The following is a 26,840-nucleotide window of genomic DNA, read 5'->3' as shown; positions in this document are numbered from 1 at the left end:
AGATTGGGAGAAGGGACTGGAGAGATGGACAAAGAGTGAACAAGGGAGATAGAGAGAAAGAGAAAAAGAGAGAGAGATAGAGAGATAGATAGATAGATGGAGTCATGCTCGTTGTGGCAAGAACGTTTTCAATGCAAGTCTAACCACTAGGGCGCACCGAGCTTGGTTAAGTGGTTTAGGACACTGCGATCGGCAGCCCGTTGGCCATGCAATCTGGAAGCATTTCCACAACAAGGAGTGCCGTTCATAGAGCTATCCTATTGTATTAATTTGGCAATTGATCGAACAACCAAATATATAGACGTATTACGACGATGTTAGAGACGTCCGATCTAATATTTTTTCTTCTTCTTAGTACCCTGCAAATGAATTCGGTTCTCTTTTTTTTCTTTCAAATGGGAAATAAAATAAAACATATTTTTGTATAATACTATACGATGTAATAATACATTACATAATATACTATAGTCTATAGTCTTTATACTATATTATATATAGCATTATGTATTGTATATAGTAATATTATAATCATAAAAATATATCAAATATTACTCATATAATATTATATGGATTAAAATAATAATCTTAATTTTTAGAAATTTAGGATATACATAGAGAAGTTAGAGATCCTAATAATCTTAAAATGATCACTACTAATTCTAATCAAGGTCTGTAATTAAATACGATGTATCTGTAACTAGACATGACGCATATTATTCTGCAATTGACAATTATCGTGGCACAGTACTGATGTTACTGATGATATAGGAGACATCGTTAATTCTACTCTGTTATCCACTTCGCCGTTTGAAGGCTAGACGGATATATATCTGCTTATACGATTCGGTATTTACGATTTCGAATCTAATCATCTTTGGGCTCGTATTTACAGATCGGATCCATTTGGAAATAGCATTTCGCTTGACTTCGAACAGCCGGAGTCAGCCTAAAGGCAAGATTAAATTTGCTCGTTCTCTCGACTAGATAATGAATCTAATAAGAGAGCTTTCACGAACTTTAATTCGATGACAAATATGAAGGACGATATTGGTAAAGGTTTTAGAAGTTCACGAAACGTGTTTGTGTATTAAGATTTTCATAACAATTCGTTTAAAAGTTAATACGTTACTTGATAAATTTTAAAACTGGAATGGGGTTTTTGGGTAATGCAACCCTGACGTAATCCTGACGCAAACCTGACGCAATCCTGACGCAATCCTGACGCAATCCTGACGCAACCGTATTTGAATTATATAAATAAAAGTAGTATTAAGCTACAAGATGGTAGTTGAAAAGTTGTTTAAGTTAAAATTGCGTTCAGGTTGCTGTTAGTATCTTCAAGAATTTATTTTACTTTTTGACTTGAAATAAAAATCAAGATGACCTAAAGTTTGTTAAATATAAGCTAGGGAATATTATTTTCTGACCCTTGCAAGCAAGAAGGTTGTAAGTTAAGATATAACGATGTAAGAAAAAGAAAGCAAAAAAGAAATATATTATAATAGGTAAAAAGGTAGTAGAACTGGACCGATTTTCGTTTTGTTTGGAAAGAAAATTATACGCCTCGAATAATCTTGTTTAACCACTGTTCTTATGTTCGCGAAGGAAAGAGAGACCGCAAACGAGGGTCGAATATTAAACGGTTGTAGAAGAGATGAAACATTTCGTCAAACGTTGAACAAATATCGAACGTAACTCGAACGAGAACTGTATATAAGAGCGTTTATTCTATACATTTCAAAGAGTACCTATACGTTAATACGACGTTAGTAAAGATGGATTCATCGACCGATTTACCGGTCGCTAAATCAACATTCTACTTTCGTTGAAGTTAATTCGTGTCAAGCAGCGTTTCATCGATCTGGCATGCTTCAACGACAAATATCCGATTGTCGATTGGAAATGAGCTCATTTCAATTATCCCGTGACTTGGTAGATTAGATGGGTACTTAATAAGAACAAGCTTGAACTCGTAAAAGTTTAAATATTGCTTTGTAGTACGTCTCAAGAATTTAACGATGTTTCTTCTCGATTCCAATAATCCGACGAGAGAAGAAAAAAGAATAAAAAGAGAACTGTTCGTTCATTCGTTCATTCATTAATTCAAAGATCTTATTTCGAATGAAATAAAGTACGCTCGAACGTTTCAAGTAAACGTGGATGTATCGATCAATAGTTGCAAGAATATAAAAGGATCTAAAAGAACTTGTTAAAGTCATAATACGCATCATCGATAAGTGTCGCTTTTGTAATGTACTAACACTCGTAGGATCGTTAGAAAGGCGGATCACTTAATTTCTAAGCGTGAAAGGAGGCCAAGAGAGAAGCTCTTTATGCTTGATAGGTAGACACGAAGTAGCTAAGGTATCCATGACAACGCGATGACAACGTCTCTCTCTTGTTAGTCTGGAAACATCAAAGAGACCTACCCTGGTAATCAAGTATTAGTGTCCAGCCTCAGCAATCGAAGAGCTTGTTTCGAAGAGAACCCAAGAGATGAAGAGTTAAAGAGAAAGAGAGAAAGATGGAAAGAGAAAAAGATAAAGAGAGAAAGAGAAAGAAAGAGAGCTAATATGTAAGATAGAAAGAGAAAGTTATATAGATCGAGAGACAGGTTCGAGTAGTTATATGTGAAAGAAGGGATAGACGGAAGAAACGACGAAACTTCAAGAGGGTTTCTAGTCTATGGGGTAGCTGGTAGCACCCCTTCAGCTATTGATCAACGACGAGTTACCAACAACACGCCCTCTTAATTAAACCCTCTGGCAATCTGCTAGATCGTCCTTCGTCACTGTGTGTCCCGTAAAAAGAGGAAGAAGAAGTAGCAGAAGGAGAAATACTTCAAGTTAGCAAAGACGAAACGAGATTTTCAACTCCTTCTCTTTCTTTATAAAGTAATAAACAATTTTCTCCTTCGATTTATTTTCATTATTTCAACAAAATATATAATAATTTTTGTAATATATATTTCTTTCACCCACACATTCGTAAAATAACGAATATCTTTTTTCCTATGTTCCAATACGATGATAAAAATCATTTTAATCAATTTTTTGGTAATACGTTAAAGTTAAATCGTGGCACGAATCGAGATTTCCAAGCTTCAAGAGTATCCTTTTTTTGAGAAAAATCAGGAGAAAAGATCTTCCGCGAGATTTCGTTTTTGGTCAAAAAAAAAAGAGAAGAAGAAGAAGAAGAAGAAAAGAGAAGAAGAGTCGTCCACGAGGTCGTTGAGTACCCTTCGGCTTTTATAGGAACTGAAAGGACGAGAACTTGTGCTCTCGAATGGACGGAAGAGGGAGGAGCTTTAATAACGAGCTAAGAAAACGTGCTCTATTTCTTAGAAAGGGCAAATAAAGAAAGAGTGGGGTGACAGAGAAAGAGATACAGTTAAAGCAAGAAAAAAAGAGAAAGAAAGATGGAATAAGAGTTTAGTTCCTTGCGTTGGATAAAATAGAGATCGGCTGAGAAAGAAAATATAGTTCTTCTCACAAAATAAAATGTTTCTCTCTTTCTAAAAGCGAATAAGACGTCTGGGTTTAATATTAACGGTTGCTCCGTACCGAATTAAAGATGTTTCTCGACTCCCAAGAGTCATCCTTAATTATTCGGCTTTACTGTCTCCCATTTCGCGCCCTGTAATTCTATTTCCCTCAGTTGTCTCTACAGTTCTCGACCTCCTCAAAAGGCTTAACTTTCGCGCGAGTTTCTTCCGGAAAATTATTTTGTGACTGTTGATTTCAAGATCTATCCTTGCCTTTTTTCGATATCCTTCTTATTTTTTTAATTCATGACGCACGAATATTTTCCTTATCTCTTTCCGCTCTTACTTTATTTCTTTTTTTTTGCGTTTATTTATTTTTTTGAAAATATAAACAAATTGGTAATTAATATTTTAAATTATGTATCTTGTATTATATACATAATCCTTGGAGACAACTTTACTCCCTTATTAATCCCTTTCGTTACTAACGACTCATATAAGGGTCGTATTCTGTGACAAATCGTATAAACAATCGAATTTATATGAAATGATACTAGCATGAATTCGTATTGATAAAATAAGGGTTAAAAAACAATTAACAAAATAATCTCTAAAACCCACATAACACGATAAGTTTTGAAATCTTTCAGCAAAAATTTTCGTAAAATATTCCCAAAAAATCTTTCAGAAACCTTGCAGGCATCATTCTAAAATATTTGAAAAGGATTCATAAAAGATTTTATAAAAATATTTCAAGAACATTTTTAAAATATTTTACTGAAAGAGTAATTAAAATGTTTAAAACTATTTGTATGAAACGTAGCAGAAAACATGCAAAAAGATTTCATAAAATATTTCAAGAAAGTTTTTAAGAATATTATTAAAAATATTTCATTAAATGTTGCAGAAAGGTTGTTAAAATTTTTCTAGTATTCATTTTTTCAAAACGTTTTATAAATCTTGTAGCAACCTTTCAAATAATATTTTTTGAAACATTTTGAAAAACTTTCTTGAAATCTTTTGCGATATGTTCTGGAAACATTTCCGAAATATTTCAAAAAAATAGTATTTTTCGCGAAACCTTGATAAAAAAATATTTCTATAAAACCTTGCAGAATAATTTTGCAAAGATTTCACACAATATTTCAAAAAAGTTTGTAAAAATATTATGAAAAATATGTCAAAAACATTTCAAACATAGTTATAGAAACCTTTAAGGCCGGCGATACATATAAATGCCTAAATTTTGACCGTTGTTCAGAGGCTTATTTAAAATGAAAGGAATAAATGAATCGTTTTGAAACTCAGCATGTTTATTCATTACATATAAAATTATAAGAATCCGATTTTTTTTAAATTTTTTTTTCAAAATGGCCGCTGTAGTAACCAATCTTCTGAGGCCCTCGCGGCGAAAGGCATCAATCAGCGTGATTTTTAGCTTCAGTTACAGCAATTTGGAATTAAAAAAAGGGTTGGAGCGTTTTCATAAAACATGTATCTTTTAGTCCGATTTTTGACCCTTTCTTCCGACGGTTTTTGGGTCAACAATGGCAATTTTGGAAAATTTTTGTAGCATTCTTAAAATTCAACTAGAAGCTAATACTATAAAGAAAATGTGTGCTAAAGTTCATAAAAATCGGTTGAGAACTTTTTGAGTTATTTTGCACGTCAGTTTGAAAAAAGTCATTTTGAGAAAAACGCGTTTAAAGTTTAGCGTTCGCGTCTAGCGCCGAGTTAAGGCGGAGCACTTAAATGAATTTTTAATCGATAAATAATGGAAATTTCATTCTAAAAATTTAATATATATTATATTAATGAGATATTAAACTAACTATTTATGAAAAAAAAAATTAGATTGTTTTTTATTTTACTTGTATCGCCGGCCTTAACAAAACATGACGATAAGGTTTCAGAAAATCTTCCAAAAACCTTCTGTAGGACGAGCGCCTCCATGCCAAACTTATGAGGCATTCGTAAGAAGTATTTATCGGTAGCCCTGGATAGCTCAATTGGTTAAAGAGCAGTCGCGCCTGGAAAGCGAAAGATTTGTGTTTCGAATCCCGCCGGTCCCCCAGGTCAGTCAGCGGTCCAATTATTTCACGAATCCCCACACAGGGGGCTCAGCCGGGATGGAGGGTCTGTTTCGTAATATGTTCCACAGTCTTACAACGCCACACAAAAAAAAATTCGGGCATTCGTGAAAAGGGATTGGTCGGTGAGCCCTGGCTGGGGAAGCTCTCAATTGTCTTTTTTGAAAAAATTTTAAAAATGTTTTCTAGAAACCTTTCGCAAAATATGGTAATAAGATTTTTAAAAATCTTTCAAAAACCTTTTTAAAAATCCTTTGCAAGTTTCTAAACGCTGACTTTTCCACCTTGTAGAAATATTTTTTAGAAATCTCTTTGAAAGACTTAAAGCTTTCCAAGAAATGTTTTAGGACATTTTTAGAAAGTTTTTATGTTATGTGGGAATCACTACAAGATAATTATTTACACTCGATAAAAGAAATCGGTTAGAATAATATATTTAAAGTATAAAAACATTAGGGACAATTTCACAGGGAGTAGATAACGATTAAACGTGTTCCTTCAAATTCCAAGCGAATTACTAATTATACCTCGGAAGATCTAGAAGGAAATAGAGCGAGAGACGCTTTTACGAGACAATGAAGCAGCAGTTTATAGGTGTGGTATCAGCCTGTTGAGATACCAAGCATATCTTTCATTGCGTCGAGTTGGTAGAGAGGGGTAAGAAGGTAGTGGTAGTCGAAAGTCGTTGACAGTACGATGGCTGGAAGAAATCCGGAATAAGCGACTACGGAGAGAAGGGTAAAGAGTAAGAGGGATGTGAGAGAAGGGAGAGAAGAGAAGAGAAAGATCGTAGATGGTAGGAGTAGCATCTGGAGCTAAGGGAAGGAAGGAAAGAGGATTGAGGCTCATTCGCTGAGTAATTAGCAAGGAGGAGCCGGTAGAACGGTTTATTAGCGCGGAAAGCACCGAACGTTGCTCGTGTAAATATTCTTACGCTATGCCGTGACGCCGGTAACTTCTCCGCTAAATATCTAACCTCCAGTCGCTTAATAACGGATGTGTACGGTGTTACCAACGTACCTATAGTACTCTTAATGATGCCAGATAAGGATAGTATTTTTCTCGAAAACACGCTAGACAATTTCTTCTACGTTTCAACATACCATTAGCATTGTTTTGATCCAGTTAAGAACAATTTTATCTTCATTCAATAAGATATTAATCGGTTTAAGAATTATCGCATTAAGTCTTTCCTCTTCGATGTAATATGAAGGAACAAAATAGGGTGTTGGTATTGGTGTACAGTGAAAAGTAAATTGAAATCGAAATTCTTTTTCTATCAATGATGATACAATAAATATGTAACTATAAAATATGTTTAATTTCTTGAATAGCAATTATTAAACGCGTGTTTCTATTGTAGCAACCTATCGCATTTAATGAATCGTTTTACTAGCAAAATTAGCGGATTATCGAATTATCATCGATACACTCATTGAATGTTCAATGATAGCCAAAGAGTATTTCCGTGTTCACAGCATCACGCGATGTTCGATTGATACTTGCTACGATTAAATACAATTACTTCATTAACCAAGTGTGAAATGAAGCACGTGATAACTCTCTTGAGTCATAGAACTGTTAGCTGCTACTCGTACTACTCTACTATCATTTTATTTGACGTGTCAAAGGTAGGAAATAAAATACATTGAAGAGGATAAGTTTCTTTTTTCGGTATTTCTCTGACGCCCACTTAAATACGCACATATATTAAGCTCATGAGGAGAGTGTGAATCAATGATGGGGAAGAAAGAATGGCACGAAACATGCACGCGAACGTCCGACTATATTTTCCCCTGTAGCGATCACCAAGTAGCAAACGAGTTTCCTTGCGCTACTTGCTTTTATAACGGACACTAGTTAAGCTAATGGTTTGCTCTATTCGAACGTGAACTGAAAAACGTGTTACCTCATGCGACCGAATTCAAGCTTGCCGACTACGGTAAATTGTTTTCAGCTAATTACATTAATGCTCGAGGCATTCATTGCATAATTCACGATCTGTTTTGCGTGGTAAATCGTAGTTCAGTATGAAAAAAAGTAGGATTCTAGGATAAACGTAAAGATTAGACACTATTAACCGCAAATTCCTGTTTTTTTTTGTTTCGCGTAAAATGCGATTAGTCATCTACTGATAATGTACGATCCGAAAGGATCGTACGGTAATTAGCAGTATTCAAAATTCGCGCGCATCCGCCTCCATCGATTAAAGGTCTAGATCGATACTCATTGCGAGCATCGATCAACTACTAGTAACTACCGAAGCGCCCCTCTAGTCACCCCCACCTCTCGCCTCCCCACTTCTCACCCCAGTCCGTACGCCCTGCTGGGACAGTACAAAAGGACATTCTTACAGTCCATTATAGGAAGCCTGTGAATACATATCGAAATCAAAGGAGTTAAGCTAAGTTAGTTAAGGAACGTAAGCGAAGCGAGCGAGAGGTGAGATCTTTCCATTATATACATTTTATATTGACGGTATTTTCCCGCGTGGTAATACCACGTGGTGGACTCTCATTTTTATAATTAAACATCATCCAGGGTTTTTATGCCGCAAGGCTTTTCCCTGACGAGCCAATAAAAAAGGCATTGTTTCTTTGTTTGGCTCAATCACGTGTTTTATTTTACACCTTAACCTAATCCTTTATTCTCCACTTCATAGCATACAATTAATGATCAGAGGAATTTTCATTGAAGAATCTTTTGGTCATAACAGATAATATATAATTTTTCTACTATTTATTTTAACTTTTCCTTTTACTCTGTATTTGGTCAATCACGTTAGATGCGATAAATGTGTTTCTTCTGCGATTACTCTTTATTTCCTAGTTTATTCCTTTTTTTATAGTCAAAAATGTCATATCGAAGATAGTTTTAACTAAGATACTAAGATTTTATTATTAGATTTATACGCCTTTAAACTTACCCCTGTTTTTTTTTTTTAAACTCGAGAAAGTTATATTCTCGAAAAAAAAGGGAATAGAAATAAACACAATTTTAGAGAAAAGAATTGACTAACATAAAAGTCAAGTTTCGTTTCTAACAATAGCAATTACGACCTTGTCCCCTTTTTGACTTTTCAGACGTCGAAGATAAGAAAAGAAGGAAAAAGAATCGACAAACTCGTCTCTTCAAGTTTGACTCACTTGAAACGTTCATCATGTAAGTTTTGAGAATGTGCCGAGTTTTCGGATACGGTCAGTTGAAGAGTTCTGTAAACAACGTCACGTCTGATGGAAACGGAAGTGTCCTACGTTGAAAGGAAACCCTAAAGTATCCAAGTGTGTAATTGCAATGAGGAGAAGAATATTGGGTAGAAACGAACAGGAATTTTCTAAGTTATTGAGTTTAAAAAAAAAAGAAAAGAAAAGGAGAGTTAATGCTGTGAAAGAAATGATTTTTTCTTTAAATAATTTCAAGTAACTTCTTTCTTTCTATATATAAAATATTCTGTATATTCTATATACAAATAACTTCATATATACAAGAAAAAAAGGAACAAAAAAATAGTTATCGAATACAACATATTTTTCTACAATAATAAATGGATTCCGGAAATTATCATGTCACGCTAGTGTAACATCGTTCGTTCGTGCAAACGCTCCAGTTAATGCAGCGTTAGGAGTAAAGGGTAACTAACCTTATTCACCCCATTGTGATGTTTGACATTTGACGTTCTCCGGTGTGTACGACCACTCACATCATTGAACCTGCAAATGGAAGCGAGTATATACGTGATAATGTGTCTACGATAAGATCGATTTACAAATTATATGTCTATTTTTATTCTGCAATTTTGAACTTTTGAGAAAAGTAGTTGCATAGATATGATTAAAAGAGAAAAATAATGAACGCTCGAAAAGTTATATCGAAAGATTCTAACCATCATAATTGACTTGACAGAAAAAAGGTTAAATATAAAAAGAAAAAAAGCTTATGAGATTAAACTTACTATTTTCTATCTAATATCTCTGTTGCTATTTTCCTCTTCACATTCACACGACATAAAATAAGTTAATAATTGATCGGTCTGTTAAAGGAAAGAATGCTAGGTTTCAAAATATAATTATATCTTTCACATTAATTTGATTGAAGTTATCGAAAGTTTCTATCGTTCCTCGATTCACCAAAAAGGGTTCTCGAACATCTTTCGAAGAACGTGTATGGAAGGATGTACCTCATTCCATTCTATCTCTATTTCCGTTTCTTTTTTGTTCCTTCTCTTTCTTATTTTCTTTCAAAAGTATCCTCAACGACAGGCACGTTCGATACCGTCACGGCTGGAGTAAATAAAAGGATTTCCAAGTTTCCATCAGGTAAAGAACTACCTTCAGGGCAATTTTGCTTTCTCTTTCTCTCTCTTTTTCTTTTTTTTCTACTTTTCGTTCATCTATCCCTGTTCCCTTTTATGCGAAGTTTTCTCCGTTGGACGACCTCGAAGGGAAAGACAACGAAGAGGTACACGTATCGTGTAGGTAATCGGTTGGCGAGAGTCTTCTTTCTTTATTTGTTTCTTTGTCTTTTTTTCTCTATCTCTTTTTTTTCTTCAAAAGATTGCGATATCAATTCGTTGTTTCAATACCGCTGCGAGCTACGCAAGATATTTCTTCTGAAAACGATAGGAATGAAATAATCGTTTCTCCCTCGGACATTAAAGATAAAAAAAAAGAAGGAGAAAAAAAGGCAAAAAGAATAAAAAAAGGAAAGATATAGGTAGAAAAATAATAGGGGAAAAATTACAAGAACGATATCTTACTAAAAACGAAAAGAACGTAATTGCGTGGAACGTTCTTGTGGCAACACATTTGTCTTCTCCCCGTTTAAGTATTATTAGTAGGGCGAAAAATCAGGCCTTGTAAAAGGTTCCTACTACGTTTCATTCTGATCTCTAAAACACGTTCCACAAATGTTCTCAGTGCGACTTCAAATGTCCATTTTGTGACGTCCCGTGGATCCTCTAGGAGCTTTTCTCTGCTACGGAAATTGTTCCGCTTGTTGGCCGTTATACGTCCGCGTACGTTCTATTTATGCTAATGAGGTTTTCCTTCGGACGTTGATGTTCCCGTTGGTATTTTCATCCTTTCAGAAGAAAACTTGCCTTTGAAAATAATTCGCTTTACCGGGCACACGGTTTACTATGCAGCTCTTTTCAAGTTCATATCTTATGTTAGAAAAGAATAAAAGAAAAAAATATAAATACAAATAGAATTCTTTTGCTTTCACCCACGAATTATCCTCGAAAATCAAAACAAGTACGTATTATTCTTTTTATCGAAGAAAATTCGATATTAAACAACTCGTAATAATTATCGATGGAGCAACGACGTCCTTTGTTTCGAAACGCGAAATGTTTCTTCTTATTCTTAACATGATGTCAATTAGTAGAACGAATGTTAACAAAAGCCCATCAAAATGGCACAATATTTAACTAATGACTTTCCAAATGCTACTTAATTGTCGTAAGAAGAAAGTAGATGTAGCCGAAGACTATGAAAATGCAACTTTTGCTACGTCCACTCATTTATAATCCGCTACTATTCGCAAAAACGTTATGGTCCTGAACCAAGGATTACTTTATTTCGCAGTAAGGTACGAAACAGAGAAAAGAAAGAGGAACAAAGACAGATAGACAGAGAGTGAGAGAAAGATAGAAAGAAAAAGAAATAGAAGGAGAAAGAAAGAAAATTTACCAATTGCGAATTCGAAAGTTTAACACCGAAACTTCTCGAGACCACTCGTTGGAAACTTGGAGAAAAGAAATCTCATGAATTCAGGCTGGTTCAATTTGAACCAGCAAGCATGAGCGAAACAGATCGATGGATAAAGGTGAAGCGTAAGGGGGTAAGAGTGAGAGGTAAGGATGGTTTTTAATATTGCAAACTCAAGCGAACGATTTTCGTGAGTATCAACCTATACTCGAACTATCTCTTCTTTTTTCTCTTCTCCTTTTAACTCTGATTGTTCGCGCGCACTATATGTTATGCTGACGCGAATCCGTTTCAAAACTAACGTACAGTTTTTAAGTTGCAATTATACTCGAGTTTGTACGGAAAGTCTCACGACGGTACATTAATACAGTGTGGGTGGTTTTGTAGGATACTAAAGGCACTTCTTTAGTCAATAATGATTTATTAACTTGAGTCTTGGCGACTATATTACAATTATTCGTTGTGGAGTGTATAAATGTATGATGTATAACAGACAATGTGTATTACAGGCAAGAGTACTTAATGGACAAAACGCTTCTTACATTATTTCACGGGTTTTTATACATAAGTTAGTTACACTCCTTTAGAGAGGGAAGAACCTAAATGGGACTTATTGGCCAATAGTAGGAGGGTCCACCAACCAGGGTCTTCCGAAGGAAAATCTTATGTTTTTGGAAAAGGGAAACAATGCATAAAGAAACGTGATCTAGAATATCGGAATGTTATTTCTTTTTATGGTATCGTACGTGCTTAGATATGAATCAGAAACCTTCAAAGGGCCCGAAGGGTTTTCATCACACCATATGTTTCTTTGATCATTGAGATAGTTTGGGAATTTATGGCCCTTTGGAATTTCTTAATATTTAGATAAACAACACCTTATATCTGTTGTCTATCATATTTCATAATATTTTATTTCATAGGCTTATCGCAGGATCTGTTTCACAGAAATTGAATATTATAAAAAATAACAAATATAAAGTTTATCGTCTACAAAAGATTTGGTACTGAACACTGATATTCCTTAAATTTTTAACTACTCATCAAAAGGAATACTACAATTTAAATTGTTCTTTTTTTCTTCTATGATTTACAATTATCCAAGTGATTTAAAATTTTAAGTAAAGGAACATAGTTTCACGTTGGAGATTGTAAAAGGGACATGGGCTGATGAATAAGTAAATAAGTAAATAAATAAGTACTAAACTATAAAAATACGGTGAAAAATTGTTAAAATAATAAAACAGAATGATTAGTTGTTCCTGAACAAAAAAGAAGAAGGAAAATAAAGAATAAAGTAAACGTCCAGAAGAGTTACAGAATATGTGCCATAATCGTGGAGACTAAGGGGTGATAAGACGTTATCGCGCAATGGATTTGGACCGTTCGTAAAACGATTGGATAAGTGAGCGAGTAAGTTTAAGCTTTAAATCTTGTGGTTAACGAGCTTCTTACATAACTAATGTTCGCTATTATTTTTCTCGAGTATAATCCGTCGAGATAAGGAACACGTTTTGGGAAACAACTTCGTTTTCTTTTATATGTTTTTTTTCTTTCTCTAACCTTATCGAAAAAAAAGAAAGAGAGAGAAAAAAAATATAATCTCATTAAGTTTATGATTTTTTCGCGTTATTTCTTTATTTTCTTTCCTACCGATAAAGCACCTCTCAGGTCGTTTTAACAATGATACCAACAAATTAAGGTTACGTAGGAATGTGTTATTTACATAGCCACGTGTGGCTACAGCTTTGCATCGTTATACCAAGTGTTGGAGAGGAAGTAAAAAAAGAAAAAGAGAAAGAGAGAGAGAGAGAGAAAGAAAGGGAAATAGAAATAAAGGAAGAAAACGAAGAGGGAGGAAGAGAGGGATGAAACAAAAAGAAACAGTTAAAAATGTTAAACGCAAACAATGTAAATTCTCCAACAAGAAGAAAGAGTGCGTTCAACGGAGTGCATGGAATTCAAGCGAGGGAGTTGGTATGCCTTTCTCCAAAAGCATTCGCGTGAAACTGCAAGAACACACATAAAACTTTTTTAACCGTGCTAATTGCACTATAATCGAAAAAAAAAAACATTTTTTAGAAACATGTGCTCAAAGAATGAATTTTTGTATTATTTTTTCTCTAACTACGAGATCTATTTGTACTATCCAAGTCGATCTTACACACCTTAACGCGCACCATTCTTTTTTAATGTTTCGTTGTTAGAACGAGAAATTAATATTAAAATACGGCATACATTTGTTTATTATATTATTTTTTTACTCTCTTTTTACGGGTTCAAATCATCTTTTCACACTTATCAAGCACTATGAAACAAATCGCGTTTTTTACAGTCTCTCTGAAGAGAGAATCATACGGTTTTTATTTTTTGTTTTTCCGAAAGCATCATCCATCCATCTACTGACCATATTTATATGCCCATTGTTACTTGTATTTCAACTAGTAGCTAGGCTATTTATTTATTATAATATCTTTTTAAAGTACAAAATAAATGATTAGTATTTGCAATCGCTTGAATAAAATGGAAGCCATTTTAACGATCGTCGTAATGGAAAATGAAAGAAAAAGGTTATAGTAGTATGTACCTTGTAAAGGTTTCGAAAGAAGGGTGAAACCTTGGTTGGTCTAACGAGCGTATAGCAATCAAACGTTATAGTTGGCAGAAGTAGGTAGGTATTCGGCTAACCGTGCCGAACTAATCTAGAGAAACGGGCGTACGGGCCGATACCTCGATATTTAGAGTTATTGCCCGATCGCGGAAAGTTCCGCGTTCTACTCGTATACCAAGAGAGAAAGAGAAAAAGAAAGAGAAAAAAGGGAAGGGAAACAAGAAAAGAAAAAAGAGGATGAGAAGGGCAGAAGGGAGAAAGCAATGTAACACCGCTCGCTTTATTGCTACGGTCCATTAACCGCCATCTCGGGCTTGCGTGTACGCTGCTCGGTTGCCACGAGCCAGGGCTAACGCGAGAATCGTTTGTCCTTTTTTCTCTCTTTTTCCTTTTCTTTTATTTTCTTTCTTTTTAAACCCTAACTTCAAAAGAAAAAGAAGAAATAAAGGAAGAAAGGAATAGAAGAGGAAATAGTTGGCCCTTTTTAAATTCTACGAATTCGACGAAAAGAAACTTGTTTAGAGAGAATAATTTGCAAAAGAAAGAAGAAGAATAAAGGGACGTGATATTTTCTTCCTTGGTATATGTATATAAAGGGCAAAACTTTTACAAAAGGTAGCAACTAGCGAGAAGGAAGGAATAAAAGGAATGAAAGCTTTATAATAACGTGAAAATTCAGAACTACGTAATATTCTGTTCGAAGTTAAAACTTTTTCATCTTTTCTTCTTCTACCTTTACCTTTGTCTCAGAATTGTAATAACATTATTATTTAATTTGATAAAGAAATTTAAATATTTATTTGAACATTTCATGATCGAACTATCGTTATTGATATTTCTATTTTTCTTTTTGTTATTGTGTTTATTTACTAAAAAACCAAAGCATTATCATAGATTATATTTTTCTATAAAGCTCCCTAATAATTTGTAAAATTCACTATTCTTTATTTAATTTTTGATATATTCTAAATCTTGAAAATTAAATAGATGAACAATGGAAGAAAAAAATAATTAAGAACTTAGAACCCAGTTTTTATTTAAAATCTTTTTTTTTAATATTAAAAGATATTTTCTGTTTTTTTACATCTAGGAAAATAAAAAAATTAAATGAAAAATCGAAATTTCTACAAATTTACAGAGAATGTTATAAGAAAGTTATTTTCGTCAGTGTATAAAACAAGAATAAAATCTTGTATTAGGTCATTAAGTATAAAATGTCAGATTTAAGACTGAAAGTTTGGTTTATTATATCTTGGGCAAAAAATAATATAATTAATCAAAATATGCACCTTAACTATCAATACAACGTTGCCATTTTAACGATAGCTCATTAATACCGCTAGCGAAAAAAATCTGGAGAGCAGCTGGTGATAAAATCGCGAAAGGCATTTTCCACCGCATGTTGGGAATTAAATATTTTTCCTTGCAAAAAATTGTCTAAAGCTCGGAAAAAATGGTAATCGGTTGGCGAGAGATCTGGCGAGTACGGTGGGTGACAAAGTGCTTCCAGGTTCAGTTCCTATAGTTTAAGTAACGTCGATCTTGCAACGTGTGGTCGACCGTTCTCCTGCAGGAGGATTGGTCTGTCCCCGTTGACCAATCTCGGCTGCTTAATTTGCAGCTGCCTCATCATTTCTTCTAACTGTTCACAGTAGAGGTCCACCGTTATCGATTTTCCAGCTCTCATAAAACTATAGTGTATAACACCCGCGCTGGACCACCAAACAGACACCATTAGTATTTTTGGGAGGATACTCGGCTTTGGGGTGTGTTTTGGCGCTTCATCTTTGTCCAACCATAGTGCCGATTGTGATTATCAAAAAGTATCCACTTTTCATCGCACTTGACTATCCGGTGCAAAAATGGATCGCCTTTTAATCTTGATACCAAAGGGCAGCAAGCCTCGAAGCGATTCCGTTGCTGACGCTTGCTCAACTCATGTGGAACCCACCTATTCCACCTAACCCTTCTTTACTTTTCCAATTGCTTTCAGATGACTTAATATTGTTGGAATGGTAACTTCAAACCTTGCTGCTAGTCCACGCGTCGTTTCAGATGGATTTGCTTCCACTACAGCTTTCAGTTGATCGCCATCCACCATGATCTTAGGCCACCCGCGTGGTTCATTTTGAAGATCAAAATCTCCAGATCGGAATTTTTTGAACCATCGAAATACTGTACGTTCGTTAGCCACATCCTTGCCTAACACTTCGTTAATATTTCGGCTTTCCTGCGCTGCATTACTTCCATGACGGAACTCATATTCGAAAATAACTCGCATTTTTGTCTTATCCATGGCTTACAATATTTAACCTCCAGACGACAATACGATAGATTATTAAAAACAAAAGAGTGCATCTGAAAGCCATATGGCGTACCTTTTTAACCCTTTGACTGCGGCGCTCTATCGTAGTAATCCATTAATATGAACGGCGCGATTTTCGCATGTCAGTCGTTGCGACTGTTTTTCTATTGACAGCTAACCAAAACAGATAATAGTGGCAAATAAAATAAAAATATGAACTTTAAAAAATTTTTTTAAATAATTTAGTTGCTATGTTACATATCTATAAATTCCATGTAAAATTAATCTGTAAAACAGCAATAAAGATGTGATAGTAAAAAAATAGAGAGGATGAATATTTACGCCTTTCGAATATATTGATGGATTTGTGAGAGAGCATATTTCTACGCCTTTCGAGTATATTATTGGATTTGTGAGAGCGTATATATATACCTTTAGCAGTCAAAGGATTAATGCAAAAAAACAAAGGACAATCGAAGTGAAATATCGGAGATATCTGGTATCAAACTTGAGGCTTTAGGTAATCCGACATTTCATACTTAATGACCTAATATTTTATGATTATTTAAATAAAGTATGTAGGCAATAAGTCCTATTAGGTTACAATTTCCTTTTCGTTGTAAACGATTTTCTGTCCTTTGTATAATTCTTTTACTTATAACAATTGGAAAACCGTTGACGGTTGCTAAGGACAAAACAGCTGACAGGATAAAACGGTGGAGTCCGAGCTTTTCCGATTTTGGCCCCCACCTTCTCCCACCTCCAGTGAATACTGGAGGCCAATAAAATTAATATGTTCTCTACTCCTCTCTAAAAGGATGTAGGTTACTTTTAGTATAAAAGTAGATATGAGTAGATAAGAGTTAAGTTAAGCGTTCTCTGTCTGATAAGTTGTTGTTAAGCTCTATCTGTATGTAAATCTGCGTCTGTTTGATAATCTCTGTCTGTAATTCTTTATATATTTGTATTTCTATCAGTTATTCGGTATATGTTATTTTTCTGTATTTATTATTATTTACTTTAATATATATTCTTTTTATTATTGTATTATATACATTCATCATCTTCTTATTTTTTTCTCATTTTCTATAACCCCTACAAATAAAAGGGATAGTTCTCGATCGAACAATCGGTCAGTTTGTATTTCGAATCAACGGTATAAACCCTGAGCGGATATAGTTAGACAGTTTGGGAAGTAGACTTCCGGCGTTAAATTTTTATCACACACACAAACGATAGTTTGATAAAAGTTGGACAGTAAACGACCGACTAAAGACGAAGCTTTACCTTTAAAAGTAAGTTTTTAACAAGATACGTGTTCTAGGAAAATGGTTTCAGTCGGCTCGAGACTCAGCTTTCATCGTTATATATTCTTACGTTGAAAACTTGAAAATTTCTAGCACACGTGCCGTTAGCTGCCGACAGCACGAACGTTATTACCTGTCAATTCTGTTGCATACGAGTGGGCCGATCACGTGTTGGTCGGGTCTTACCGTATGGTTCCCTTTTACTCGTATATTCACTTGACATACTCGAATAACTGTCGACGACCACATATTCTATACGCAGTATATCGAAATTTTTATATTTGAAATTTATCGATACTACGTTCAATTAAATAATTAATTTTATTCGTGATCAATTTTAGTTAAATAAATTCATCGATATTACGTCGAACTACTACGAACGGAAAAAAAGAACAAAAAATATAAGAGTGAAAGTGAATCGAGTAGATTTGATTAACAGAATATAGACTACAGGCCCGACCTAAAAAATCGATGGGTCATATGATCCCGCAGGAAACCTATATTGGACGATATAAGGGCATAAAATAATAATTTTTAGCACTATGCCGTTACTTGTAAGCTGTCCAACTGAGTGCAGGTGAGAATTAAAAAGCACAAAATAACCGGGTGCTTTTTTATCAAATGATTTTGTACGGCATTCTTACCACCTATAGACCAATCGAAAATAATGAGAAAACACGTAGTGCCGTTAAAAAATAGTAAGCCACAAAGTCGGAAAAAATTTTTGATTTTCTGACAAAATCTCGGGTCTATTACATCATTTGATTATGAACGGCGTGGGTTTCATACAATTTAAATACCTATTCTAATTTATTATTCCGCAATGCCATGCAAAAATTATGTAACAAGGTAGAAAAATCGAGGGTTAAAATCCACCTTTTTCCACGGGTCTGGGGGATGATCTGAAAAAGATTCAGATTATTTTTTACATCAGTAAATGTAAAAAAAAATCATTAAAAAAAAAAAAAAAAAAAAAAAAAAAACATCAGTTTCAGTTTATTTTTTAGCACTCAGAAGTACTAATTGAAATAATGCCGTTTAAAAATTGCTGTTTCTTTAAATGTATATCAATAATTAACCTAATTTAATCGTATATTTGATTTTTACAGCTATAAAATCATTTGACTCTGTACGGCAACCTGTTTTTTAACATGATATTGCTAAGTGCAAGTGTTCTGTATTATTGCCGTTAAAAAAAAACTGTTCTAAAAAAAAATATAGAAAAAACAAAAAATGAAATTTTTTCAATTTTTGCAAAAGTTTAAATTATCGTACATTAATAAAATAAAGCAATTTTTTGAAATATTATTGTTGTTTTAAATAGTATTTGGGTAAATAAATGAAGAAAAAATGATGCCGTACATTTTAATGCAGACCATATTTTTTGGTAGATAAAAATAACACTACCTTTTTAGGGGGTACTTTATGGTCATCTGATACTATACCGCAATAACATATTTTTAAAGGGAACAATTAATAATATGTAAAAATCATTATGCCGTCTATTTAAAGCGAAACAGTGTGAATATTATATCCAAAAAATAAAAACTATCAAACTCAGTATTAACATTTTTCAGTAATTTTTGATGAAATATACTTCAAATATTGTTATAATTTGTTTATATAGGAAATATTAATAAAAAAATAAAAAGTACTACAATTTTATTGAATAATTTCACATATGTTTTATGAGTAAACAATAAAATTGCTGATAGCTGACTTAAACTACACAATATTTATGTGGAAATATATATATTTTTAATCTTATGACTTGCTTATTTATTATTGAAAGTACAATTGAAAATAACTAGTATTGGTAAACTAAAAAGTTGTTATAAAAAATTTTTTTTGTTACAGAATTCCCAGCAAGAAAAAATAAAAGTAAAGTCTATTGCTGTGTATTTGATTGTACAAACATAGCTTGTCGTGATGAAAAAATTAGGTTTTTTACCTTCACGTAAGTATTCTCAACAATTATTTTTTCTGGTTATTATAAATTGTTAAATCAATAAATATACTCATGCCTATATTGTTTTTGTGTATTGTTATAGCTATTGATTCAACTCGAACTTATTTAAAAAAAAAACAAATATTTCTAGTCAAAATCTTCCTTTAGGATCATCCAAAGAATGTGCTTGTCCTGTAGATCATATAGATTGTCGAGAAGAAAGAATACGTACAAGATCACTTAAATTAGTGACAGCTAATGATATTGCAATACTGCAACAACATATTTAAAAATACCACTTAAACCAGCCTTGTATGAACAACTCATTCCAATTATTAAAAATTATTCCATTTTTTAATATTCCACCAGTTATTTCATGCGGATTTCCTTTAATATGTGAAGTTTGTAAACAAAAAGCTAAAATACTTATAATATTACAATCACGACTTGGTACTTGCCCACACTTAATCACATGACCAGCATTTAATACACTTTCACTACCAACAACATTTTTATTGCTTGGTTTTGTAATATGTTTATCTAATATACACATACACATACATATACAATATGCGTATATATTATATTGTATGTATACTTCGCGTTCGTACTACCCTCCTGAACACTATATGTACGTATTAAAAATGTAAATTAAAAAATAGACTTGTATTTTATTAAATAAAACATTCATTTAATAATTAATATTTATTATTTGATTAATATTAATTTTAAAGGAGAGTTCATTTTACGAAGCAAACAACATAAGATGAAAATTATATATATATGTGAGAGTGAGAGAAAGACGAAGAGTGAGAGTGTATGGTGTGCGTGAAAACAATTGATGAATGTGAAAGATGTGTGAGAGTATGCAGCGATATCGGTATGAGTGTGTGTGCGCGCAGCGATATCGGTATGAGTGTGTGTGCGCGCAGCGATATGGATATGAGTGTAGTGTGTCCAGTAAGAAAGAAAAGCGAGCGTGCACCCCGAAGTCTCTCGAATATTCCCGAACCGGAAATCGGGAAAAGGTCTTTTGTTTAATCGGTCGGGAATAGTCTGGAGATTTCGAGAATGATTGACGGAAGTGATTGGGACCATTGGTGGGGTGAATGTGTATATAAGCGCGGCGAAGAATGCGGTCTTCGCCTTCTTGATTCGGTGCTACTATCTGTGAGTGAAAGAAGTGTAATTCGAGTGTGTCAACTATTATTACTTGCTTTTCTTATCTTTTCTATCTCTTTATTATTATATTAAACATTTATTCTATTATAATAAATACTTATTTTTTTTAAATTTAAATAAATCTTACATTTTTGGGGGCTCGTCCGGGATAGAATCGATTTCACGAGCGTGTAAGTAATTATTAGTTGGAAGTGTTAAAGTGTCTAGTGCATCATGGAATCAAGGGGGACATCACAAGAAGATGTATCTAATACGACTGTTGTGGCAGCAGAGCCAGACGTCGATCAGATAAAGTACCTGGAGCTGAAAGCCAGCTTGAAGAGAATGGGCTTAAGCTCAAAGGGTAGAAAGAAGGAGTTAGCGGAACGCTTACGAGCAGCTAACAATAAAAAACAAGACGACGATGATGATGAAGAGGATTCAGAGGATGATGATACCGAAGACGAGGAATCTATCATCTACGAAAAAGAAACTTCTGCAAGGGCAATGCAGATGTTGTCTTTTAAAGACGTTGAAGAGTCGGTCAACACATTTAGTGGAGACGGAACAACTAGCGTTAAATGCTGGTTAAGAGAGTTTGAAGAGATGGCTGAAATATGCCAGTGGGGTAATTTGCAAAAAATTATCTATTGTAAGCGATTATTACGAGGACCGGCGAAATCTTTCGTGCGGTATGAAAAGTGTTGTAAGTCGTGGAAACAACTGAAGAGGGCATTAGTAGAGGAATTCATGGAAGTAACAAACACATATAAGGTACATGAGACACTTAGAAGACGACAAAAAAAAGCAGATGAAACCTATCAAGAGTACATTTACGAGATGTGTGAAATTGCCGCTCAAGCAGGTGTCGATAAAACATCTACGATACAATATATCATCGACGGCATTCAAGACGAAGAAATAAATAAAACAATTCTGTACGGAGCTACAACGATCAAAGAATTAAAGAAGAAAATTGCATTATATGAAGTGATGAAAGAAAAAATGAAGGCGAAGACGAAGACGACAAAGACGCAAGGGACACATGTTACCAACGAGAAGGAGAAGCAGTCACGCAGACCACCGTCGGAGAAGACTAGCGGCGAACGCTGCTTTAGTTGCGGAGGGTTGAACCATCAGAGACGGAGTTGTCCATTTAAGAAAAAAGGATCAAAGTGTTTTAAGTGCGGCGAATTCGGACATATTTTAACAGCTTGTCAAAAGAACGAGAAGCAACGGGACGCGTCGCAGAAAGTGTGTGGTGTGAGTATGGAAACCAAACGGAAGTGTGTAAAAGAGGTGCAAATGGGAAACGATATAATTACAGCGCTGATAGACACAGGTAGTGACATAAGTTTAATAACGACAGAACAATATTTTAAGGTAGGCACACCGAAATTAAATAAAGAGATTTTGCGTTTTCGGGGTGTGGGCTCTGACCTAATTAAAACATATGGCGTGATAGAAACAAGTATCATTATCGATAAGAAAATGTATCCAATCAAAGTTCACGTAGTTTCCGATGCTCTTTTAGATCATAGTTTACTAATAGGCAATGATTTTTTGCGGAAGATGAGTGTAACGATAGACGCCGGTAAAGTTTCCATTAGTGACGCGAACGAGGTTGCGAAGACAGACAACGAGGTACACGAGATCTTTAAAATCAATGCATTGAATGACTGTAGCGAAATAGATCTGTCACATATTGTAAGCGCGAAAAAAAAGAGAAAATAGAATCAATTATTGAAAATTATCGACCAGAGAAAGTCCGTGAAGTAAACTTAGAAATGAATATCATTTTAAAAGACGATGAGCCGGTATATGCACGCCCAAGACGGTTATCGCCGAAAGAGAAAGACGAGGTAGACGCCGAGATAAGAAAGTGGCTGGACGACGGTATAATACAACCATCGTTTTCTGATTACGCTAGCCCGGTTGTATTAGTAAGAAAGAAAGACGGGTCGGGAAGATTGTGTGTCGATTATCGTAAACTAAACGATAAGATTGTAAAGGATCGATATCCCTTACCGCTGATCGAGGATCAGTTGGACGCTTTACAAAACGCACGCGTGTTCACCACAATAGATTTGGAGAATGGTTTTTTCCATGTGTCAGTAAATAAGGGCAGCCGAAAGTACACAGCGTTTGTGGTGCCGAATGGTCATTATGAATTTTTAAAGGTTCCGTTTGGATTATGCAATTCACCTTCTGTTTTTCAAAAGTTCATTAATCTGGTATTTGGGGAATTGATAGCTTCAAAAAAGGTATTAACTTATTTAGATGATATAATTATACCCTCCGACGACATCGAAGACGGAATAACTAACTTAGAATTGGTTTTAAAGACGGCGAGCGAGTTCGGACTGATAATTAATTGGAAAAAATGCGAGTTCTTGAAGAGACGCGTGGAATATCTAGGACACATAATTGAGGACGGTCGGATACAACCTTCTGTTGTTAAGACGGCCGCGGTCGCGAGATTCCCTAGACCGACTAATTTTAAGGGGGTACAAAGCTTTCTCGGTTTAACGGGGTATTTTCGGAAGTTTGTACCGCAATATTCGATAATTGCAAGACCGTTGTCTAACCTATTGCGGAAAGAAGTAGAATTTAAATTCGGAAGCCAAGAAGAGGAATCCTTCAAAAAATTAAAAGAGATATTGTGTAGTAAACCGGTTTTGCGCCTATATAGGGTGAACGCCGAAACCGAGTTGCATACAGATGCGTCCGCTAAGGGATACGGTTCTATTTTGATGCAGCGAGATAACGCTGATAATATGTTCCATCCGATATATTACGCGAGTGGAAAGACCACACCTGCCGAAGAGAAGTATCCTAGTTATGAACTAGAGGTGCTCGCGATTATCAAGTCGTTGCGAAAGTTTAGAGTGTATCTACTAGGGATAGAATTTAAGATAGTTACAGATTGCCGTGCTTTTACACTCACTATGCGAAAAAAGGATTTGTGCGTTCGCGTTGCGAGGTGGGCTTTACTTCTCGAAGAATTTCGGTATACGATTGAACATCGGGCGAGCAGGCAGATGATGCATGCGGATGCGTTGAGCCGCAATCCTTTGCCGACGGTAATGTTTGTTCGCGAGGACGAAAGTGGACTCATAGCTAGCTTCAAGCGAGCGCAGCACGAAGACGAAAGTCTGCGCGGCATAGTTAACAGTGTGAAGGAAAATAAACTGAGTGGTTATATTATAAGAAACGAAATATTGTATAAAGATGTAAACGGTGATATGCTGGTGGTAGTACCTAGGGCATTACAGGCGCAAGTTTTTTGTCGAGCGCATGAACAGGGACATTTTGCGGTAGATAAGACTGTAATGTTAGTAAAGAAAGACTATTGGTTCGAAGGAATAGGCAATGTCGCGGAGAAAGTAGTGCGAAATTGTGTTAAGTGTATTTTGGCCGAAAGAAAGAGCGGAAGAGCGGAGGGTTGGCTGCATCCAATCGACAAGCGAGAGGTTCCCCTCCACACTTTCCACGTCGACCACCTTGGACCTATCCCCTCCACCAGGAAGAACTATAGGTACATATTCGTAGTGGTAGATGGATTCTCGAAGTTTGTATGGTTGTATGCAACTAAATCTACGGACTCAGCTGAGGTGTTACGTCATCTACAAAAACAGGCGAGTGTGTTCGGAAATCCGAAACGAATTATCTCGGACAGAGGAACCGCTTTCACATCAAATGATTTCGAGAAGTATTGCGGGGAGGAGAACATTGAGCATATAAAGATCGCAACCGGAATGCCGAGGGGTAATGGGCAGGTGGAAAGGGTTAATCGCACGCTTATACCCCTATTAACAGAAATGTCTTCTCCAAAACCGGAAGATTGGTATCGCTACCTTGACTTGGCTCAGCTATATCTGAATGCTACGCCTAACAAGAGTATAAAAACCACCCCATTTAAATTGCTGTTTGGTACGGATATGAAGATGAAGGAGGATCCATCTATACGTGAAATGATAGAAGACGAATGGAGACAGATGTTTGAAGAACAACGGGAGGAGTGTCGCAGACGTGCGAAAGAAGCCATCCTTAGGGCACAAATGGAAAATCGTAGATCATTTAATAAAAAAAGAACTGTCGCAACGCGATATAAAGAAGGAGATCTGGTTGCGATACGACGAACACAATTTGGACCGGGATTGAAATTACACCCAAAATATTTGGGACCATACGAGGTAATCACAGTATTAAGGGGCGATCGCTATATGGTGCGAAAAGTGGGAGAACACGAAGGTCCATACACAACATCGACTGCGGCCGATTCGATGAAGCCATGGGCTCAAGAGGAAGAAGAAATATTTATCGAAGATAGTTAAAGCCGATCGTATATCTGAGGACAGATATGTTTGTCAGAACGGCCGAGTGTGAGAGTGAGAGAAAGACGAAGAGTGAGAGTGTATGGTGTGCGTGAAAACAATTGATGAATGTGAAAGATGTGTGAGAGTATGCAGCGATATCGGTATGAGTGTGTGTGCGCGCAGCGATATCGGTATGAGTGTGTGTGCGCGCAGCGATATGGATATGAGTGTAGTGTGTCCAGTAAGAAAGAAAAGCGAGCGTGCACCCCGAAGTCTCTCGAATATTCCCGAACCGGAAATCGGGAAAAGGTCTTTTGTTTAATCGGTCGGGAATAGTCTGGAGATTTCGAGAATGATTGACGGAAGTGATTGGGACCATTGGTGGGGTGAATGTGTATATAAGCGCGGCGAAGAATGCGGTCTTCGCCTTCTTGATTCGGTGCTACTATCTGTGAGTGAAAGAAGTGTAATTCGAGTGTGTCAACTATTATTACTTGCTTTTCTTATCTTTTCTATCTCTTTATTATTATATTAAACATTTATTCTATTATAATAAATACTTATTTTTTTTAAATTTAAATAAATCTTACATATATATTTATTATTTTTATTACTTTTTATGAATATGAACTATCAGATTTGTACGGCATTGATTTTTTATAGACGACTGCATTAAACAAAAATAAACTATCTAAATGCCGTACAAAAAAATGTCATACTAAATATCACCCAAAAGTACATTTTTTTACATGGATTTTTCGGAAGTTTTTTTCCTCCTACAGACCCTTTGGCCAAAAAAAATGTACGGCATGTGGAAAAATGTTATCTATACATAAAATACTTTCAAAATAAATTAATTTTATGTAGTTTCAGATCATCCCCCAGACCCGTGAAAAAAGGTGGATTTTAACCCTTGATTTCTCTACCTTGTTGCATGATTTTTGCATGGCATTGCGGAATAATAAATTAGAATAGGTATTTAAATTGTATGAAACCCACGCCGTTCATAATCAAATGATGTAATAGACCCGAGATTTTGTCAGAAAATCAAAAATTTTTTCTGACTTTGTGGCTTACTATTTTTTAACGGCACTACGTGTTTTCTCATTATTTTCGATTGGTCTATAGGTGGTAAGAATGCCGTACAAAATCATTTGATAAAAAAGCACCCGGTTATTTTGTGCTTTTTAATTCTCACCTGCACTCAGTTGGACAGCTTACAAGTAACGGCATAGTGCTAAAAATTATTATTTTATGCCCTTATATCGTCCAATATAGGTTTCCTACGGGATCATATGACCCATCGATTTTTTAGGTCGGGCCTGTAGTCTAATATAATATAACCAAGAACCCTTCGTGATTCGTTCGGAGATCAAGGAATGAAGAGGGTGGTTGAAATTGGTACCGCAGGCTGAAGCAGCAATGAAAAAACACCGAGTGAAGAAAATATCTCTCCTCGTTTCGTTTCTGGATAGCAACCTAACTGTCCCGGTTGCTTGCTGCTATTTCCGTCGAGTCGGTGATGGGGTGACAGGGAAAAAGGAACACAATGACGTGAGCGGCACACAACTACTAGGGTAGCAGCCATGGCCATTCGGCATTACGAATGTAATTTATTTTACTTCACCTGCGATCCTTATCGCGAACCCCGAGCCTATTTAAGTGAGCGCCGTTCCAATAAAAGGGGCTGTATTGTGCTTGAAAGAGTCGAGTGCCTATGCTGATTGAAAAAAGGGAGATGAAAAAAAAGTCAATCTGTTTGGAAAAAGAAATAGAAAGAATATACTTTCTTTTTCTTTTTTTGCTCTTTAACAAACCTTTCCATGCCGTTCAAATTGAAAAGCCTTTTCTTCAGTTTACGTTGGTCGATTGTTATCCTACCATAGAGGTGAATCCGTGACCATCGT

The 26,840-nt window shown here is 35.2% G+C and overlaps 2 protein-coding genes and 1 long non-coding RNA gene across 7 annotated transcripts in view; 2 read left to right on the top strand and 1 right to left on the bottom strand.

The window, feature by feature from the left end:
* Nucleotides 1–20,103, top strand: part of LOC107073408 (uncharacterized) — a 35,035-nt gene extending 14,932 nt beyond the window's left edge. The window contains exons 2-3 of the long non-coding RNA XR_016175879.1: nt 19,363–19,462; nt 19,557–20,103. This is a non-coding gene — a long non-coding RNA (uncharacterized LOC107073408). The remainder of the gene's footprint in view (nt 1–19,362; nt 19,463–19,556) is intronic.
* sfl (N-deacetylase and N-sulfotransferase sfl) overlaps nt 1–26,840 on the bottom strand; it is a 500,037-nt gene that overhangs the window by 423,485 nt on the left and 49,712 nt on the right. For all 5 annotated transcript variants that reach the window (XM_089170139.1, XM_089170137.1, XM_089170138.1 and 2 more), the window contains exon 2: nt 9,215–9,284. The gene's annotated coding sequence lies outside the window, so the exon portion shown is untranslated. The remainder of the gene's footprint in view (nt 1–9,214; nt 9,285–26,840) is intronic.
* LOC149033246 (uncharacterized) lies at nt 20,239–22,699 on the top strand. The gene has a single exon (XM_089170191.1). The coding sequence runs from the start codon at nt 20,849–20,851 to the stop codon at nt 22,346–22,348; it is 1,500 nt and encodes a 499-aa protein (XP_089026317.1). The 5' UTR covers nt 20,239–20,848; the 3' UTR covers nt 22,349–22,699.

Source organism: Polistes dominula, unplaced genomic scaffold (genome assembly GCF_049000335.1).
Source record: "Polistes dominula isolate Pdom_NZ unplaced genomic scaffold, Pdom_raw_medaka contig_15, whole genome shotgun sequence".
NCBI classification, from domain to species: Eukaryota; Metazoa; Arthropoda; class Insecta; order Hymenoptera; family Vespidae; genus Polistes; species Polistes dominula.
This window is presented reverse-complemented; position numbering and strand designations above follow the sequence as displayed.

What these genes read in the sequence shown, in the direction of transcription:
- LOC149033246 (XM_089170191.1), top strand. Translation starts at nt 20,849, where the DNA reads ATGGAATCAAGGGGGACATCACAAGAAGATGTATCTAATACGACTGTT.